Consider the following 22151-nt stretch of genomic DNA (forward strand, 5'->3'; position numbering starts at 1 on the left):
ACGTTTTTAGACACCGGAGGTTTGCAACTAAACTGTTTCATTAAGACAAAGGGTGGGGAGCACCCACTTTCTGTGTACACATTCCAAGCAAAGGCATTACAATATCATAGCAGTTCTTTTTTTCGTGTACTTGCCTTTGACGTCTGTAAATGTTTTTAGTTTTTGATCCACTGGGCCAGATTGTAGCTTGAAGCAAATTGGTGTCGCTTCATTGACTAAAAAGGAGCTGTGCTGATTTACACCAGCTGAGGATCTGGCCCTGTGTCTTTATTGTTTCCGTAATGCATTGTGCACACTTATGATGTGGTTGTCTGAAAAGCAGTAATAATATATAATGGGGTTACCTTGAGAAGAAGCACTGGGTTAGAAAATCAAAAAAAGAGGTGTGTGAATCTGGGGGTAGGTCTTTGTTTAACCTTCTGGCATGAGAAGGAAATTTACTTCGTCCATAGAACGCCAGAGCATTATTTCGTTCAGCTGACTTACCAGGAGGAAGATGTTATGGAGGTGCACCTTTTCCCCCTTCCCCGGCTCAGTAATACAGCCTGTGAGCTGGAACACTACAGCCTTGTCTATACTGCCACTTTACAGCACTGAAACTTTCTCACTCAGGGATGTGAAAAAACACACACACCCCACCGCTGACCGCGGTAAGTTTCAGTGCTGTAAAATGGTAGTGTAGACAGTGCACCAGCGCTGGGAGCTGTACTCCCAGCGTTGGTAGCTATTCCCCTCGTGGGGATGATGAAGTGAAGTTCCCTTACACAGCCTTTCCAGAGCCGGCACCCCTTGCGCTTTTGGCCTGGTACACTTGCATAAAGATTTCCCTAGGGCAGTTTCCAACTTGTCCTTAGAGGAAAGGAAACCACACACCTATCGTAGAGGCAACATGTCAACATTAACAGGGCTAAGAATGAAGCAAAGATTTGCATCTTAGATAAAGTAAAACTAAAGGTGTCTCACTATATGTGAAAATAACATCTAAGAGTATTAAATGAATTATAATGAAAGGAATTACCAACAAAAAAAAGAGAGCGAGACTCTGATACGAAACTGGGGCTCCAGTGCCCCAGTGAATACTTCAGAAGTGGTTCCAGTATCAATCAAGGAATGATTCAGTGTCTGGCTGAGCTAATTTGGTTGAAATTACTTTTCTAGTCATTACAGGAAAACTCCACACAACCTGATTGCTTTTTCTCATCACTCTCCAGATATTTTCAGAATACTGTTTGTTGTTCAGAAGATCAGGCATTCTTTATGTTTGTTTGGGGTCCGCAGGCTTTTCTTCCTTATTTTACTTCTATTAAAATAATGTGTATTCCTTTTTTAAACTCTATGCTTGAATTGCACTATCTGCTGATCAGAGCATGGGAGCATGGGAGCATGCTGATCAGAGCATGGAAAAGGGAGACTCAAGGTTTATTCCTGACTCTGCCACTGACTCCCTGTGTGACCATGGCCAAGTCACTTCACCTCTCCGTGGCTCAGTTCCCATCTGTAAAATGGGGATAATAATGCCTTTCTCTGTAAAATATATTGAGATGATTAGATGAGAGGCATTGTATAAATGCAAAGTATTATTATTATTGATTGCAGGGATGCAGCATTAACTCTAAATTCATTCACTGATTCTCTGAAATGTGTAATTTGCTGTACAAAACATGCAGTACACAAACCAAATGGCATTTTCTCATTGCTTCTGTACATTCTATTAGTTATACCCTTTGCTGTCAGATTGGTTTAGCTGACAAGCCACTGCAGAGATTTTAACATAACATCTTTCATTGATCTGTGCAGAGGGAACAACATGCATTCTCCTTACTGGTACTGCACACAAATAGCATACAATAAAACAGAATCTCTCTGGAACATTTGCCATCAAGTGACGCTCAAGAAAAACCCAGAGTCCCATAAAACGAACAGTTTATATGTGTAGTAATTGCTTTTAAGTGTTATTGAATGTCCTCCTCATCCCTCACCAGGCTGTACATTTTTAAGTATGTCACATTATTGAGGAAATTCTATGAATAAATTCATATTCCAGCCATGTTCAGACAGTACATTGCAATGATACCATTAAAAGTGCATGTAGAATCCCCTCTATTTAACGAGGATGATAATTGCCATTGGCTGGAGTTGGTCATGGTAGTGTTTTTAGCAGTGTTACAGTGCCGCTCACCAGTCATGTAAAGGTTGCTGATTATAAGCCTGAAGAAGAGGGTGGAATTTGTTTACTTATTACTGAGTGAACAGAGGAAAGGCATGGTTTTGTTAAATTTCAGAGATGAGAGTCAAAAAATCTGGGTTGTATCCCTTCTCTACTGTAGACATCCTGTGTGACCATGGGCAAGTCATTTAATCATTTTGTGTCTCAGTTCCCATCTGTAAAATGGGAATAATAATACCTGGTACTTCTCTACATTATGGTAGCAGTGCTGTCAGGCTACATTTTTTAATGTCTGCATAGTGCTTTAAGTGCCTCAGCTGAAATGCACAATTCTGTATATGTACAAAATACTATAAAATCCTGTTGACACAACTTTGTTTGAAAATCATTTTTACAATCACCTGATTGTGGTGGTTCTTTTGAATAGATAAAGGCCCTGATCCAGTAAAATCCTTCAAAACATGCTTAACTTATGCTTGAAGTCTGTGGGACTACTTTCATGCTTAAAATTAAGTATGTGCTGAAGTGCTTTCCTGTATTATGGACAATGTGTAGTTTTCAACCACTGAGCTAGAACTCATCTCCTCTTTTATGAGAGCTTTACTTTTCATTGTGATTACACAGATAGGCGAGTGTGCATTAATTCCTTATTTTTTTGTTTATAACTATTAAAAAAAAAAACCCAAGTTTTGGCTTGGTAGTTCCTTGATTTTGGATCAAGAGACTTTAACCTCTCTCAGCTGACACGAATCTTAAAGGAGATTTAGTAATTGAAAGTAATTCCCCAGCATGCCCAGAGCTCTGGGATTCCTGACCTTCACATCAAACATCATTCACACCTCCCCCTTGCCGGGATCTTATGACATATTCCTGAGTGAACCGATCATGTTTCAGAGACTAGTGACACTGACACACAACATTAAGTTGCCTAAAGCCATGTGACAATACCCCTGCCTCCAGTCACTTTTAAAGTGAAAAATACATGTTTCTTGCTAACAGGCATTTTCAGACCCTGTGCTCTGTGGGTGTTGATCTGTTTCTCTACATAATCTGGCTGTGGGTGGTAGCCAGTTAGCTGATCTATCTTCTGTGCCTTTACTTTCACGTCTAGCCCACCCAATTGTGGATGATTCTTGCTATACTCTGATTAGTGGGTTCCTTGGTGCTGTTCATTCACCACGGAGAATAGGATTTGGACATTTGCAGGAATGGTTGTCTGTCTAAAACCAATTATATATTATCTGACCTTCAGTAGTTAAAGTGGTTGAACATTTTATGAACTAACCCATTACTGTCTGGAAAACACATTGGTACATGTGGACAGATTGTCTAGAGATAAAGCATCACAGATGGTGAGAGTAAGGAGTCCAACCAAATAATGCCTAAAGTTCTGCCATGCTGGCATTACGTGCTAAAAGGGAAATGGCAACAGTTAGCTCTTGGACTTGAGTAACTGAAAAATACTAAAAACAGATTTCACACTTTCATTTGCTCAAGTTTTGATCATTTGGAACAGGGGTTATTTGTGTGCAAAGGATGAAAAGAAGCTTTGTGAGCAGGTTCTGACCTATGGGTAGGTGCAAAGCCCAAGCTTTGGTGTGCAGACTTTGTATGTGTGTGTGCAGGAAGTACAGGGAGTTAGTGGAATAATAGGTGGAAGTTTCCTGTATTAAAAGAGAAAGAGGGAAACCTGTGATGTGTGCCAGGCAGAGTTGCGATAAACATGGGACACATCCTGATTCTACAACTACCCCTAGAGATCTCTGTCAGCAGCCCAAAGCTGTTCATTCTCCCTTCCATACCTCAATCCATCACACTGGCATTTCAGCCTGGGTGGGGCTTCTGTGACCGAGAGGCCTCTTGTGGCTCCTGGCTTGGCAGCATTGGGTAGACTGCCCTGATTAAAATGGAGTCTCCACTCTGTGGACTTTCCACAAGAGGCCTTTGCCATAACTGCTCAAAAAATGTTTTTTACTGGACCAGCTTCTGTTGGTAAGAGAAAGAAGCTTTACACAGAGCTCTTCTTCAGGTCAGAGCTGTGTGTAAGCTCTCAAGGTTGTCTCTTTCACCAAGAGAAGTTGATCCAGTAAAAGATATTACCTCACCCACCTTGCCTCTCTGATATCTTGGGACTGACGTGGCTAGAACAACACTTCATACAAAAATGTTTTGTTTTTTTATTACCAAATTTCAGTGGGATAGGCCAGCAGGGCACCAAAACCTATTGCAAGACGTCCCTGTATGTGCCACTTGATTGCTGAGTAGTACCCTGAAAATAGGCATATTATGACAAAGTAATTCAGTTTATTTAAGTATATTTCTGTGTGATGAATGAACAATACTTTATATTTCACTAAATCCATCAGGGGCTTAAATATAACCATTGGAAGCCATTGGAAATTCTTATTTAGTGTGGTGTTCACCGAAAACACAGTCTAGCAGTCCAGAGGTGGATGTTTGAAAACAGTTACCTGGAAAATCAGTTATTTTGATTCTTTGGGCTTGTAAATGTCACACAAAATAGTATAATTGCTCATGGTTCTCTTTTTAAAGCCAGTGTTTTAAAAGCTTTTAGAAACTAGCTTTTGTTTTCCTTAAGCAGTGTTAGAATTCTCAAACAGTTCTAGAATTTTCAGACAATGTTAGAATTCTCTAACAGTGCTAGAACTCTTGCAGCACGGCTATTATCAGTGCTTGATTACAATTGGAAGGGAAGCCTCACAGTAAAGGAAGGAGATTATCATGTGGTACTGTTGCCATGTTACTGTGATATTCTTTTTCCTCCTGTAAGTATGCTTGTATATTGGTGGGGGCAGAGGGTTACATTACAGCAATAGGCTTCCCCTCTATGTATGTCCCCTAACACGCATGGAGAAAGTCACATGACATCATCCCAATCAGCACTGATAACACTTATTCAAAGCAGTCAGAGAACAGAAATAATTTCAAATCTAAAATTTCACTTTTATTTTAGGAATCCTGTGTGACATGATACGGACAATAGACATCAATAAAATCCTAAAGCAGTATGAATCTTTATAGTCACTAGTGATTTCTTACTCTGATTTACATCACATACACAGTAAATTGCGGTTTTCCTATGACTTCTCCCTGACAGAACAGATTGTTTTCTAATAAATTAATTGCTTTGCAACCTTAAATGTCAATGAAAATTCTGATTAAATCTATAAAAAGGGATTGTGAATGCATTCATGTAGCGATTCAAAGCAATTGATTGAAATTTTAAATTGTGCTTTGTAGACACATATTATAGGGTTAAGGTCTATGGATGTGCTTATGGTTGTAACAGAGGTAAAATATATAGATATTGATAATTTATCATCAGAAAACATTCCCAGTTCCCTTTATCTTGCTAGAGATCTGAAATGTAAATCAAAATCAGGGTTACTATGGAAGGAATTAGCAATCCTGTTTTAAAAAATATCTATGTGAACATTTGCACTGAAAATCATCTGTCTCTGAAATGATGAGGATTTTAAAGCATATGCAGAGATTGAGATGAGGAGGCTGCTGCCTACTTTTGACTTATTTAAATATGCACAGGGCTTCCTCCATTTTAATCTTCCTTTTGAAAAACATGGCTGTATGGCTATAGCTGGCAAAACCCTCAAAAAACAACCATCGTTTCTTCCCTGCATAGCGCAGCTGAACCAGACTAATCTGGAGTGGGGACCCCCTTCAGCCAGCTAAGCAGCCAGGACGATTCATAATTCATAAGTGCTTCAAGCCATCTAACTGAATGCATTTGGATTAGTTCTTGCTTCTTCGTGCAATCCCTGATTTCATTATTCTGTTCTGCCAGCAAATAAATCCACATCCAGCTCTTCTGCAGAGATCGAATGCAGAGCTTGGCTTTGGCTTGGATTAGCAAATACCATGTTTTTTCAAGTCTTTTGGCTTTTATGAATATTAAGCTTTTAATTGACTGGAAAACTGGGACATCCTTGTTCTTGTGGAATTCCTCTACCTGACCTGTGAATTCTTCATAAGGGATTTGTTGATTCTGTTGTGGAGTTTTCCAAAATGCCTGAAGCAAACTATTTATTATCTGTATCTTGGGGTTACATCAAGGTGGGTTAAGAATCTTGAAAGACAATTTATAAATGACTGTGTTATATATTGCAAATCTAGCATATAAAATACAGAAATCATATGCTATTTAAGTTATTTATATATACAGTATAGTAAGAGATAACATCCCTGTACGTACTGTAAATGCAACATACATACATGCCATGTTTTTTTTTCTTTTTGATAATTCACTTTCAGAGGACAGAATAATATTGCTATAAAAATAGTTTAACTTGAAAATTAGGAATATCATTTTGTACATATTAGGATGAAAACATGTTTATAATCCTGCATTGTAATATACTATATCCAAGCATACATGTTTTCTTCTTTAGATTTACAAGATATTTTTACTCTGTCATGCATTCCTAATGTATGCAGTTGCCTTTATTTTGCAAATATCTAGCAAAACAGAGCAAATATGTATTTAAAATTTAGGCAGGATGTGGAATTGACAACCAGTAGAGGACTTCAATTTTTGAGAAAACATAGTCTTCTCCTTCATCCGCAAAACCTGATGTGCACATTTTGTTAGAAATTCATTATTGTCAGTTTAATATGACAGTAAGAAACTGCCAATTCCGACAGTGCTGAATATTATCTAAATCAACCATATGTTGCTGACTGTGTTCTAAAGATCTACACAGTTTATCTTTCAATATCTTGTTTGTGGATTTGCGTGTAATGAAGTTACTGTTAAATTAATGTAGAACGGCATTCAGAAAAATGTCAGCTTTTTATTTATTTATTTTATTTCAACAGTTCAAGAGAATGCTAAACCGGGAGCTGACACACCTCTCAGAGATGAGCCGATCCGGGAACCAAGTGTCTGAATACATTTCAAACACTTTCCTGGGTAAGACATTTCACACCAAGCTTTCATATCCCACGGGAATAAGATTTCATGGGAAATAAATTAGCCACTAGCCTGTACTTGTGCCCATTCTTTAAAATAGTTATCCTGTACAAAACATTGCTGAAATGTTTTCTTTTTGGGTAAATGGCCTAGATTTCAAATATATAATGGGGGAAAATAGAACAATGTTTGGATAAGTATTTCCTCAAAATAAATAATTTCCTCTAAATCTAACAAAATGTTTCTGTTTTCAAAAAGATTTCATGAACTTACTGTTAGCAGCATTATGCATGGTTTTCTTTTGACCTTATGTAAAGGACAAGGTCACACACATACTGCTGAATACTTCCCTTCTTTGCACGTCTTTTGTCATATAATTGCATGATTGCCCTCTCAAGACAGTAAACAGCTTTGTCATAGTCATTTTCTATGCCACTTGGTATGTATTTATGAATTTACCACTGCTAATGCTGGGACTGATCCTGAAAATGTTTACACCCAAGAATAACCTTTCTCACATTTGTAGTTCTGTTGAAATTGTTGGGGTTGTGGACGTGAATCAAGTGTTTAAAGGGTTGGGCCCTATGTGATTGCATTATATTTGTTACACAACAAGTAATTTGCTGTAAATGCTTCACATTCAGTTTTAGAATTTGTAAGTATTCTTAAAGAGCAGAAGTTCAGCAAAATACTGATGCAGCACTTAGGTCCCACTTAAGCCCTTAACACTAAGTGGTGCATTAGACCTTATTTGAAACCTCTGTATTGGTGTGAATTTCACCTAAAGAGAAGAAATAATCTGACACACACTAATATTCCTTGCCAGATATTGTAAAACAATTCCCCATGTCTGTTAAATATAAGAACTAGGGGTCACCAAATGAAATTAATAGGCAACAGGTTTAAAACATATAAAAGGGAGTTCTTCACACAACGCACAGTCAACCTGTGGAACTCCTTGCCTGAGGAGGTTGTGAAGGCTAAGACTATAACAGCATTTAAAAGAAAATTGGATAAATTCATGGAGGTTAAGTCCGTTAATGGTTATTACCCAGGCTGGGTAAGGAATGGTGTCCCTAGCCTCTGTTTGTCAGAGGATGGAGATGGATGGCAGGAGAGAGATCACTTGATCATTACCTGTTAGGTTCACTCCCTGTGGGGCACCTGGCATTGGCCACTGTTGGGAGACAGGATACTGGGCTAGATGGACCTTTGGTCTGACCCAGTATGGCCATTCTTATGTTCTTATGTTAAATGCTTACACTTGGATCAAGATATGGCATTATTTTGGACATAGCACATCATTATTAATAATCAATATAATTGTTTGTAGCTACTTTACGGAAATCTGTTGGCTCTCTTTTATCAAGCAGCCTTGTCAGGACACCCAGAATATCATATAGTGCCAAAAGTAAAGCAGAACCAGCTAGCTGAAATCCCAACAATCTACTTCTGAAGCTGGAGAGCGTGCAACATGCTGCATTATAGTGGGCTTATTTTCATCAGTGGTATTTACAGATTCTTCCTGATGGATTTTTGCAAGTGAGGATCTTACTGCTTACTGTTTGTCACTAGGAGAGAACACAGATATTCCCATGGAACACAACTCCAGAAGATGTCTTGCTACTTATTCTATAATGGTAATATTCACTTGAGTCCACAAGGGAATGTAGGGCCACCAAACCAATCCTGCATCAGTGGCGTATGTGGTGCAGAGTGCTGTGTGCATGCCCTCCGTACTGGGAGGAATTATAGCTTGATTGTTCATTTTAAAAATAACTTTTTAATTTTTAAATTAGCAAAAAAAGGGACCTAGGTGTGTCCTTAGATTTCTAGATGAACCGTACTTCTAGGATGGCGATTGCTTGTTTGTGTCTTCCCAAAAAACAAAACGCTGCTTCTTCACTTCCCTGTATAAAACAGGGAAATGGTTTTGTAATGCTCAGAATGCGCAAAGGAACACATACATACAGCTCATGGGATGAATAAGATGCGTGATATATTGTAGCCTTGATTAGTCAGAGGGCCAAATTCACTATTGGCTCAAACAGGTGCAACTTCACTAAGTGCTGTAGAGTAAGTTCTCTGGGGAGTGTGGCGATACCCCACTCACTGTGTCTTTCTTTGGGTCAAATTTGCCACTAATGATCCAATCCTGAAGCCCTTATTTAGTCAATGGGCATTCCGCCAGAGTAAGGGCAGCAGGTTTTGGATCCATATCAATGACCAAACTGGCAGGGGGGAAGGCAGGGAGAGTATTCTTATCCCTCTCTTGGCCCTATCTAGATGGATTTGTAGCAACCAAAAAATGGTTTTTCACTGTATGCCATCCTCTGCAGTGACAAACTGTATAGCTGCTCCCTTTCTTTCTCGTCTCATCAGAGAATTATAGCCTTGTGGAACAGCAACATCTGTTTCTGTGCCGTTTTGTGTGTGCAGAAGTTCTAAATATAGACCTACACTATAAAATGTGATTTTTTTTTAAGTAATTTTTTTTCAACTTCAGTATGACTCCAATCCCAAATGAGAGTGGTTCTTTTTTGTGAGTGGTAATTATAGGATTAGTGATAACAGCTAATGACAGGCTTTCATACAATAAACATTAAGGGCTCACCCTGCACCGTTGGAATACTCATGTGAGAGAGCTGCAGGACCAGATCCTGATATTGTATTTGCTTTCTAGAGAAGTGATTCTCATCGCAGATACTTGGACTTTTCCTGAAGTATATTTTACAGCTTTTGAGTAGTAGCTAATTTTACTAGCAATATATACTCATAGACTGCCTTTAAGAACACATGGAACAGACACTCTGTGGAACAAATTGCTAAACCTTTGGCGGGTGATCATCGTATCATAGAGGAGATGACAGTCATTCGCTCAGATGATCACATGTTCTGGAGGGTTTAAAGGGGACCACAAGTAGGACTGATAGAAAACAATAAAAACTCAGTGGGAGTGGGAATTATAACAGTCCTTAGAAACCATAATATGTGGTGTTGAAGGTACAGAATATCTGTCTGCACCTTTTTAGTATTTTAAAATCAGTGAACTGCCTGTTAAGTGACAGGTACTCTAAATCAAGGTAAAAAATATACATTCTTAAACTCAATTAGGGTATTTTCATAAGAAGTAATATTTTGTGGCGGCCACTTAGCAACATGAGTATACTGTATGTAGCTAGATCACTAACCTGAAACCCTTTTACTGTTAAGTACAGGTTTTCATTTTTATTGTTTCTTGATCTCCATCACTATTCTGTATCAGCAAACTCGACTTGTCAGAAGGATTTTTCTCAAAATTCACATAATTAATGAGTTTAGTTATTTTATTAAGTAACAAGGTTTTTGTTTAAGATCTTCATTTTGTCCTGCTTTAGCACTTAACATTGCCAAGGAGATAGTATATAGGAAAGTACTTCTGTTGGTCCAGTGCCTACTCGCAAGGGAAACACCCATTGATGCCAAATCGCCAGTCATTGTGAATAATGTCTTTCTTCTTAATTGCAATGTTGCAGACACAATAGTCGTTCTTATTACACAGATCTTTAATTAAGCAAAGGAAAACACAGCTAATGCCCTAGTCCCTCTAGAGATGATCAGATCTGCAAAAGTGCCAGGGGATTATAATCTATTTCACAAGTGCACGAAAACTGCGCCCTACAAAAGTCATGTGCCATTCTTTCTTCATTTTAATCCAATAAATAAATTATTTCTGTTCCATTAAATGAAAGGTGATAGCTAATTGTGTAAATAGATTTATTTATTAAAACAAATCACAACAGGCCAAATTCTCTCCCCAGTTACGTGTGCTGAACTCCCGTTGAAGTCAATAATAGTTCTATACATATCTAAGGACATAAATTAGTTCAGAGTACTGTAGGACAGTTTGTTCACTTTTAATGATTGGAATTAATCTAAAGGGTGGACATTATATTATACAAACACTAATAGACAAATTAAGCAAAGTTGGTGTTAGCAGGCATAAAGGATAACTGCATGGTGTGTCATGCCCCAGCAAAGCCCAAAGGGAAGATCCATTACAGCGGAGGCCAGACAATGGTTATGTTGCTGTCCTGCACTAGGTTTAGATCAGGAGGGGCCATCTTTAAAATACACCAGGCCTCCAGGGAGAATCTGTGTGAGGTGGAACCACTAAATCAGCCTAGATTTTGACTACCCTGGACACATCCTTCTTTCACATTCAGTGGCAGCTCCACTCACAAGAGGAGAGAGTCAGCTGTTTCTGACAGCCTGCTATACTCATCAAGGACCAAATTCTCTTCGGATGTAGCTATCCTGATACTAGTATAGTTACACCAACAGTAAATTTGACCTCCTCTTCCTAAGGTCACTAATATCCTTTACACCAGCATAAGATCTTAGACCAGCATTTGTGTTACTAGTGGATTTAGACCTGAGTGTATCAGTCTTTCATGATTAATGATTACTATGTTAAAGACACTGGTACTGAGTAGTAATGTCTTAATTTACAATGATCATTGCTTGCTTGAATGTAGTATTTTAATTTCAGTGTTATTTTTAATGGTTTGTTAAAATACTTTAAATACTCAGGAGTGATTGTGTAAAGTAGGTTGCAAGGTTCTAAAATTATCATGTGTATAAAATTAAAACTTAATGGAGTGCCTCCAAATGGTTGATTTTTAAAGTGAGAGTTTGCTGTGTCCTGATTCCATGTAGTTGAATAATTTCACCGTTTTTCTTTCACAGACAAACAAAATGATGTGGAGATTCCCTCTCCCACACAGAAAGACAGAGAGAAGAAGAAAAAACAGCAGCTCATGACACAGATCAGTGGAGTGAAAAAATTAATGCATAGTTCAAGCTTAAACAATACCAGCATTTCCCGGTTTGGTGTGAAAACAGAAAAGGAAGACCATTTGGCCAAGGTGTGCATGATTCTTGTACAAAAACATCCTTGAAGTTCTATCATTCTAGATCTTCATCGAATCTGGAAAGAGAGAAAAGATGGTGCTGTCTACTAGCTTTAGCCTTAAAATGGGAGCCAGGTCTCGTGGGTTCTGTTCTCATCTGTTTGAACTAGTAGACCAAGTCACTTATCCTAACCTGACAGCCTCTGTTGTAAAATGAGAATAAATATTACCTACCTGACAGAAGTATTGTGAGTCTTAATTAACGTTTTCAATGGGAGTTGAATCAGGCCCCTAAAGCATATTTTTAGGTGTGTACAGGCCTTTGAAATTTCATCAGAATAGTTTAAAAGATCAGAAGGAGGCAGATGTGACTAAGTAGTTCTGAACTGTAAAGTCTTAGGCATTGGTGAACACAGCTCAACCATGCCTGCCATTGGCCACTTTGCCTTTGTCTTCTTGCTGGAGTTTCCTGCAGTTACACGAGACAGCAACGAAAATAATTCCCTTATGACTCAATGCAGTGTGTTCGCCACTTAATAGTGGTTTGACGTAGACTCTTCAGTGTTAATTTACATTTCGTGTACTTTGATCATTACCAGTTAATATTAATTATCTTCTTATTAAACTTTCAGTAAATATTGAAGAGTTGATTAAACTGATAGATATGATAGTTTGTGGTACATGCTCCCACATGCATTTTTAAAGTATTGTAACTATTCTCTTTTGTTGTTTTGTTTTTCTATAGGAGTTGGAGGATCTAAATAAATGGGGTCTTAACATATTTAACGTTGCAAGATATTCACACGGCAGGCCTCTCACCTGTATTATGTATGCCATATTTCAGGTTAGAGATTCCACATTCATTTGCTATTCTTTTACAACACTTGTATGTTTTCTGATTGTTTTCTGGTTTGTTAAATCCTAAAATATGTGTATGAGGACACCTTTGGTTGCATGTTTAATATGTATTCTTTTCACACTTATTCAACAGGAGAGAGATCTACTAAAAACATTCAAAATCTCATCTGACACCTTTGTAACTTACATGATGACTTTGGAAGACCACTACCATTCTGATGTAGCCTACCATAACAGCCTACATGCTGCTGATGTTGCCCAGTCAACACACGTTCTTCTTTCTACACCTGCATTAGATGTAAGTTGTTCTGTTTTTAACAATGTGATCTGTATTGGGGCATTGAAGTAATTTGGCTGGATAAATTCTAAAGTAGTGTTTCCAAAACTTAGGATGCCGCTTGTGTAGGGAAAGCCGCTGGCGGACCAGGCCAGTTTGTTCACCTGCCCCGTCTGCAGGTCTGGCCGATCGCAGCTCCCACTGCCCGCGGTTCGCTGCTCCAAGCCAATGAGAGCTGCAGGAAGCGGCGCGGGCCAAGGGACGTACTGGCCGCTGCTTCTAGCAGCTCCCATTTGTACGGAGCAGCGAACCACGGCCAGTGGGAGCTGCGATCGGCTGGACCTGCAGACACAGCAGGTAGACAAACCGGCCCGGCCTTCCAGGGGTTTTCCCTACACAAGCGGCATCCCAAGTTTGTGAAACACTGTTCTAAAGCAATAAAGCAGGATATCTGAATGGATATTTCAGTATATAGATCCCCTGTGTGAATTAATTGAAGCTATATGCAGTATTGGTGGCCCTGAAACCTAACTGCTGGAAGGCAATAGAGGGCATGAACGACTGAAATGTGTAATCTTGAGCTAACCAGCGGGTTAGTGGTTGTGCATTCCAGCGCCATTCAAGGTTCAGAGAGTCAATTCCACGTCTTCTCCTTACTTCTGGTTTGTAGATGAAATTCTGTCCACTCTCAACTCCTCAAAATCTACTATTGGAGTTTTGTTCACAGACTCAAGATTTCACTTTAAGATTGTTAAAATACATAGCAGAACACTTAAGCCAATTCATTCTGCTTTAGCATCCATTCATATTGCAAAAGTAGTATACTGTACTGCGTTTTCTGAGGGCTTAGTCTACTTAGGGCAAAGATACCTGAAATAATTTTCAGTAACAAATGCATGTACTGTTTGAAGGGCTTTCTTCTGACTAGAAACATTTTGCTCATGGGAGGCTAAATCTTAAAAACAAGGACAATTCGTTTTGACAATTTTCCATGCAAACCATTCAGAGCTTGTGATTTAAAGGCTGTGGTCACATGCTCATATTGTTCATTTTTTCCTAGGCTGTCTTCACAGATTTGGAAATCCTTGCAGCAATTTTTGCAGCTGCAATTCATGATGTGGATCACCCTGGTGTCTCCAATCAATTTCTTATTAATACAAGTAAGTCTGGTTTTAAATACAGTAGTACCACACTAATTTGCAAATCTAATACACTCTCTCCCTTGGTCAACAAAGATTTAATAGCAGAGTAAGGTCTCAAATTACTTCTTTAAGACTGTGTTACTGTCATGCAATATTCTGCAGTAGACTACTAGCGCACCATGAAACTGAGCAGTAATTAAACTGTTGTCAAAATAACAAAACAAGTGAACTTTGTGATGTGGTCTCTTCGTGACATAAATCGTGTTTATTTTCCTAGTACTAATTCACAGTGAGTCTTCCAGTCATTAGTGTGAACTTGGGCCGTTCTTTTATAACTAATATGAGACAACTAAATAATCCATAATATTTTATTTTATATTTTTATTGTTATTGTGGATGATGACAAAGCCAAAGTTTAGTGTTTGTGGTTCATAGTCTACTTTGCAACATGCTAAATACATGTGTTAGTTCCAAGACAACTGTATGGCTCCATTTTGGAAAGTTTCTTTGCATGTTTCATGCTTTCTGTTGTTAGTGACAAAAAGATCATTTTTTCTCTCATCTCAAGCTAGTTACCAATTAAACTGAATAATAATGAGCATATTCGAGTACTTGTATACGAGTGTTAATATTAGAATACCACATGCGATTTGGCTCTGATGAAACAAAAAGAAAATCAGTAGAACACAGCATGCCTAGTTTTTAATCTTTTATTTAAATGATTCTAAAAACTTCAATGCACAACCGAAAGATTTCCTGTTTGAAATCCTGCATTATGCTGACTGATTTCTTTCACACTTTGCTAGATTCTGAACTAGCTCTGATGTACAATGATGAATCTGTCTTGGAAAACCACCATCTTGCTGTGGGTTTCAAACTGCTGCAAGAAGAACACTGTGATATCTTCCAGAACCTTTCAAAGAAACAGCGTCAGACTCTCAGGAAAATGGTGATAGACATGGTAAGAATTTTACCCTTACTGTACTCTGGCTATCCCTACTGCTGTTCTTAAAGAGAAATATCGCCTTTTTGCACTGCTGCATTTACTTCAGAAGGTTTTCTTCTTTTATAAAGGTGTTGGCAACAGATATGTCCAAACATATGAGCCTTTTGGCAGATCTAAAGACTATGGTGGAAACTAAGAAAGTGACAAGTTCAGGGGTTCTCCTTTTGGATAACTATACAGATCGTATACAGGTATGTGATTGCAATTTTCCTCAGATTTTTGTCATTTTGCACAGTTTATTCTTTATTGAAGAAACCATGCTGCGTAGTTTTACTCTGGGTAATAGTCGGCAGTTGTTGCAAAGTTCAGTGCTAACTTTTTAAGGAACCATTCAAAGCTTGTAGGACCCATATTGCTACTGTTCAATACCATGGAGAGAAGCAAAGAGGTACAGGCAGGCCCTAGGATGGATTTGGGCACTGCAGTGTTCTCTCATTCTCTCTCTTGTTGAAGTTGTTCTATTGTGTATCTGAGAGATCTGTCTCAGAATATCCCAATGCATAGAAAAACCCACAGTGCTGAGTCTCAAAGTATTGAGAAAGGGGCTTACTCTCTCTGAGAAAGAGAGAGCATCCCATTCCTCCCTCGACTTTGGTGGCAGACATTTAACAACAGGCTCACCAAAAAACCTCCCACCTTATCACTGGTTTAACATAAAGATCACGATTCATTTTTTTTAAAAGCTGTTAATCTGGAGACAGAAGTTGCTGTGAAATATAGAACACTCCATTTCTCTTTAAATCCCTTTGTCCACAATTAATCAAATCCATTTTGTTTGTGTATAAAGGATGTTATTCAGTTAATAGAGCAGGGCTATTTAGCTATAAAAGGCTCAATTTAGAGAAGAAATTATGAATGATGGGAAGCACCTGCATTCAAGAACAGACCTACATGATGGCGGACTGCAGCTGAACCCTGTATATCCATAGAGTTAGTTGATTTGACACACAATGCCCTTTGTGCTTCCGCAACTAATCTCTAGTGTAATTTGGAAGAAATTTTTGAGAACTTACTTTTTCATAGGATGTTGCATAAACAAAGACTTTTGTGCTTAAAATGGTCTTGATTAAACAAACAGATATGGTCTGAAATCTTCTTTTATTCCACTTGATTTTATGAGTTTTCTTATTAATGTAATTTCAGGTTCTCCGAAATATGGTACATTGTGCAGATTTGAGTAATCCCACAAAATCACTGGAATTGTATCGGCAGTGGACAGACAGAATCATGGAGGAATTTTTCCAGCAGGGAGACAAAGAACGAGAGAGAGGAATGGAAATTAGTCCAATGTGTGACAAACACACAGCCTCCGTGGAGAAATCACAGGTACTTTACATTGGAGTATATTTTAGTTGTTTCAGTTTGTAGCTTTAAAATTGCATGGGCCAAGTTCATCCCTGGTGTAACTTTGGTTTCATCAATGGAGTTACACCAGGGATGAGTTTGGTCCAAATGTTTTTTCATTGATTTGGATATTTTTATTAAGGGCGTGGCACCCTCTTGCTGCATTTAATATGCTCAAGGGTAATCTTCCTTTTCAATTATAATGACAGGTTTTTTTCAGTGGAATAGGTAAATAGCCACAGGTTCAGAAGTTTGATTCTGATAAACCCCAGATACCTGAATGTCTTTGAAGCTTTTATGGATTTACGTGACCGTTCTAGGTGTTCTCTTTCCTGCTTCACTTCGCCTTATGTTCAAATGAAGACTCAGCCTTCTCTTTTTGTGTTCCTACTTCCAGAAGCAATCGAGAATCTATCTGATACCCCTGGCTGGGAAGGTGCGATTCAGATTCCCCCACCTACTATTCTTCTCTCATCCTTCACAGCATCCTTCTTCTTGGTCCTCAATGAGTCCCTCCAAAATTGGTCGATATCCTGCCAAGTCGGCAAAGTTTTGGCAGTCTGTGTTTTAGTGGCTAGTCTCCTTACATTTTGCACAGTCTAGGGACTTCCTGAGTCAGGATCCACTCCAGAATGCTTTGGGAAAGATCTGTAGACAGCAGCCAACCCAGTGTGGACTGTCAGACCTCCAGAAACCCACAGTTTTTCTGGATATAATCTTAAGGGCCTGTTGGAAGTCCTGGAAGGAGGGGATTGGGAAGGCAGTGCAGTGTTTGTCTAAATCAATACAAATATTTAAAAAGGAGTTGGCTCCTTTGAAGACTGGAATATTTCTTACTTTGTGAGAACTCATTGGCACATCCCTTGTTCTCATTCATAGATTTTAAGGCTAGAAGGAACCATTAGATCATGTAGTGTGTTCTATATAACACAAGCCATAGAATTTAACCCAGTCATCCCAATGTTGAGCCCAATGACTTACGTTGACTAAAGCACATTCTGCTCTTTAGATAGTGGTGCCTCAGTTGCTTATTTAATTGGCTTGAACAAGACATTGTCAAGGGTTTGTGGGCCTAAATACACTTCTACCTCGGTATAATGCGACCCGATATAACACAAATTTGGATGTAACCTGGTAAAGCAGTGCTCCAGGGGGGTGGGGCTGCGCAGTCCGGTGGATCAAAGCAAGTTCAATATAACGCGGTTTCACCTATAACACAGTAAGATCTTTTTGGCTCCCGAGGACAGCGTTATATCGAGGTAGAGGTGTAATTAACAAAGTTGCTCATTATTATTTCTAAATGTCCTGCTGTGCTAAACCACGTAGCTTCAAAATTATTCACATCACCATTGAAAAAAATCTGTGCTCATTTGTTAGCCCAACAACAATCTACGACCCCAGTTTGACAAGGAAATGTCCACGTCCTCCATGAGGCAGTGTTGAAGCGTTTTTCTGCTCCATCTTCTCACTTCAGAGAGATTTTAAAACATAAATTGTGATTGTGCAGGGAGATCAGGAATTGAACAGAATACCAGCCATTTGAACAAGAAAAAAAATGCATCAACAGAGAGAGGCATTTACCTTTTGAAGTTAAAAGGGCCTAAAATAGAGAGAATGACAAATACAAACATATTTAAAATTTTCAAATATACTAAATAATGTTCTTTTAAATCTAGTAAATATTCTTTTCAGAAACAGGCAAATCATTTGCTTGGTTGTTTGAGATGCTTGTTTAGATGAACAGTTAACTGTTAGTTTCATTTAAAAGCTGCAACATTTGTGACCATTAGTCCTTTATGAATATTGGGAGCTTTTATAATGTCAACGAACCCCACTATCCAATAACCAAAACAGTGGAGTTTTTTCACTTTAAAATGCCTCCAAACATGTGCTGCAGGAAGTTTTCATCACCTTTTTGTTTAAGCTGCCGCAACAGTATGTTACAATTGAATTAGAATGGTTCTATTGACATCCTGTTGTGTCTCAAGGAGGCATATGTGATTTCCAAAGCAAACATCCGTGTGTTGAGTCTGGCCCCTTACAGAGCCGTTTTCCTGCTGCATAGAAATGTTGTCCAGCAGTACGCGGAGTCAAGTGACGCATTCTGTCAAGATGGAAGAATTTCAATCCTCTTTATGGCCATTCAGTTTTCTCCATCCTGTACGTCCTGTTTGTCAGACAATTAAAAAGTGAGCCAATTCAGAGCTCGCTCGCCAATAGTCTGAAGGACTCACAGATCCAGCCTGGACCATCATTATTTCCATCAATGACACATCCATCTGTACCACAGGAGGCTTGCATACATATTATACCATCACTGGGGACAAGGGATTGTTTTTTGTCCTGGGTCCTTCATTTGGTTTTGTACACGCTTAACAAAGGAAAAAGAAAGTTGTGGTAGGCTGCATCTAAACAGAAAAACAGCAGCTACCTCTGCAGCAGAAAGCAGAGACATCTCTCTATTTAAAGGTGCAAAGCAGAGAAAAGAAGTCATCACAAACACAAGCTACATGCGATAATAAGATATCATTAAAGGTCAAATTTAAGTCTATAAAAGCAGTAACGTTCAGAATTCGGACTGATAGTCAATCTAAGAACGCTGGCTTTTTCACAGCTGCCAGCCAAATGAAAGCTCAAGGGGAATTGCACTGCGATTGCCATAAAAAAAAAAAAAATCAATATTGTTATTTCTGGTACCTCTGTATGGTAACAGTTGGGAGGTGACATTTAAATAGCAACCACAGTGAAGCCTTCTATCTCCCAAAGATTAACTCAGCTAGAGTTTTACCTTAGTATTGCACCAGAACAGAGGCGGGTTTTTGGAGTCAGCCAAAGAAAACAGCAAGCCCCGAAATCAGTTGGGTTCTGAGATCCTGTAGATCCTCCCCTTAGGCTGGGGGAAGGATCCATTAGCAGTGGGTGTCCGCCCGCCAAGTTCCCAGAAACCCAGTAGGTACTTATAATCACGTGTTCATTATGGGATGGCATAATGGTAGCCTTATCTCTGGATGTCTATGTGACTGTTGTTTTTAATTAAACCTCAACTCAGGGCCTGATGTGAAAAAAGGCCTCAAGCCAACTTTCATTTTTGTCGGTACAGTTTTGCACAGGCATGATGTGTGCAAATGGTGCCATTTAGACACTGGATTTCGGGGCCCGGTCTGATGCATTTAATCAGGTCCTTAGTGGTGTTGAATATTTTCTGAAAAAATGCATCAGTCATTTGTAATGTGTGTGTAATATTTTGTTTCTCAGGTTGGATTCATTGATTACATCGTCCATCCACTTTGGGAGACCTGGGCAGACCTAGTGCAGCCTGACGCACAAGACATCCTGGATACTTTAGAAGACAATAGGAACTGGTACCAGAGTATGATACCTCAAAGTCCCTCCCCTCCCCTTGATGAACAGAATAGAGACTGTCAGGGTCTAATGGAGAAGTTCCAATTTGAACTGACTCTTGAAGAAGAGGATTCAGATGGACCTGAAAAGGAGAGTGAGAGTATCAGCTATTTTAGCAATACAAAGACACTCTGTGTGATTGACCCGGGCAAAAGGGAATCACAAGAAGAGGCTAATATAGAAATTGTGACAGAAGATATGTCACCTGTTGATACATAATGTACTGTATGTAGGTGAACTTTAAACACTTAATGAGCATGCAAGCTGTCTTGTAGGACTAGCCTGCGATCTAGGTCTTAGGCCTGTGTCTAACATTGGCTAAAAGATCTTCTCAGCTACTTGAGATTGGAGTCAAGGTTAAAGATCGTGTATGGAATGATTGCTCAGGAAATTAACAGATGATTTACATTGTAGTTTAAGCCTTGTCATCTTAAAACATTGTGTTGTTCCAGAGCCAGCTTGAATTGTTACTGAACTGGTTGAAAGTGAACAACACAGAACTGAGAGATTTTATACTGTTAAGATTTTGGGATTTATACCAGTTAGACTGATAGAAACTACTGAATAGTAACTCTACATATAAAACCTGTCCACCTAACCACCTGTCTGCGGACCTGTGTGCCTTTTTTGTAAACACTTTCATGTCTTTTCAAGAGCCTATTAAATACACAAAGTTTAGTATAAAACTATACACAATGTGTTTCAAAATTGGTGGATACTTTTTTGATTCTTCCTGTTAAAAGAAATAGTCTTCCTTCTCTCATGGGCAATATCTGTCACTTTATTGCGGTTAATCATTTTTACAGGCTAAACAGAAGGGGTACCCCCTATATTTGCATTGCTGCACCTTTAATAGTCTTGTTAAATCTCCAGATATTCTTTTAAAGTCATTTCATCCCATTGCACATTGTTTCTGTTTGCTTGCTATATACAACAGTGGGGTTCACTTTTGTTGTGCACAGGATAAAGAGTAGTTCTGTTTTTCTAGCACAATGCAGTACATATACCATTAAGTGTAATAAGGCAGTGTGTGATGTGTGTTCTCCCTTTGCCGGTTTCTTTGCTCAGTGGAAGCTGCACGCTCAGATCTTTGTGTTTCTGTCACCTGTAGTTCATGTTTCCTAGGTTTAGTTCCATCATCCTTCTCCTGCACTGCCTTGAGCTCTAACACGTCCATTACTGTTTATAACAGTGTATTTATTACTGACTGTATATAATGTAATGTTTTGTAAGTTATTATTTTATATAAATTAACATTACCTGTCAATGGTGGTGTTAATTGTGTAGAAAACTCTGGATAAGAGTTGCCTTTTTTTCCTGTAACCTTTTGTATTGCATAAAATAGAAGAACCTGAACATAGCGTAAGAGACATACGGAACCCATAAAGGGCATTCAGGTGGCATTAGCTCACAGGAGTTTCGTTTTCATGATGAGTTAAGAAGAATTGTATCTTACGACTGGGAGTGAGGGCAATAGGACAAGCCGTTTAAACTACTGAAACGCTGAAAAGGAAACCCCCTGTGAATGCTGCCAACTATTAAATGTCATGTTCCAGTATATGAACAACCCAATGTGAATTTCTATGACAAAATGTGAACTGATGTAATAATTGTGCTGTGAAGCTTCTTCTGACAAAGCTTGTTAGGCATCATTAATGGTGTCAGTCTCAGTTTGTAAAATATATTTCAAGCTTTTGGTCCAACTTGTGACTAAATAGTTGATGAGACTAGCACAGTTGTGCATGATCAATGGGTTTGTATGTCTGTTGAACACTGCATTGTTCCAGGTGGTTATTTTATTGTTTTCAAAAGTTTCACACAATGTATGTTATAGTATTATATATTGTGTTCAGATGCATTCTTAAGAGATTTTTATATGAAGTGAATAAATGAAAGCATGACCTAGGCTGGGCTCTTCTGGCTGTTTATTTTTATCAACAACTTTGTATGTGAAATAACTAAGCAGCATCAAAATGTAACTAAGGTAGCTATAGCCTACCCTGGGAATAGGCTAACATATGATCATGGACCAGCTCCCATGGTAAAATAAAAACCAGGCCTCCACACATAATAGCTTTCTGCAGCCAGAGAGCAAGCCAGAGACTTGAATAGCCA

General features: G+C 38.7%; 1 protein-coding gene across 3 annotated transcripts in view; it reads left to right on the forward strand.

Moving 5' to 3' along the window:
• The window catches only part of PDE4B (phosphodiesterase 4B), a 376436-nt gene extending 354494 nt beyond the window's left edge, over positions 1-21942 (forward strand). For 2 of the 3 annotated variants that reach the window (XM_032771931.1, XM_032771932.2), the window contains 9 exons: positions 7022-7115; positions 11844-12022; positions 12753-12851; positions 12999-13163; positions 14203-14302; positions 15091-15245; positions 15359-15481; positions 16434-16616; positions 19890-21942. In XM_032771931.1, coding sequence (XP_032627822.1) covers positions 7022-7115; positions 11844-12022; positions 12753-12851; positions 12999-13163; positions 14203-14302; positions 15091-15245; positions 15359-15481; positions 16434-16616; positions 19890-20255 — 1464 coding nt within the window. In that variant the 3' untranslated portion in view covers positions 20256-21942. Of the gene's footprint in view, positions 1-5812; positions 6260-7021; positions 7116-11843; positions 12023-12752; positions 12852-12998; positions 13164-14202; positions 14303-15090; positions 15246-15358; positions 15482-16433; positions 16617-19889 lie in introns of those variants that run through there. The other variant, XM_032771933.2, reaches the window with a different exon arrangement.
• The last annotated feature ends 209 nt before the right edge of the window (positions 21943-22151 follow it).

The sequence above is a fragment of the Chelonoidis abingdonii genome, chromosome 7 (assembly GCF_003597395.2).
Source record: "Chelonoidis abingdonii isolate Lonesome George chromosome 7, CheloAbing_2.0, whole genome shotgun sequence".
Classification (NCBI taxonomy): domain Eukaryota; kingdom Metazoa; phylum Chordata; order Testudines; family Testudinidae; genus Chelonoidis; species Chelonoidis abingdonii.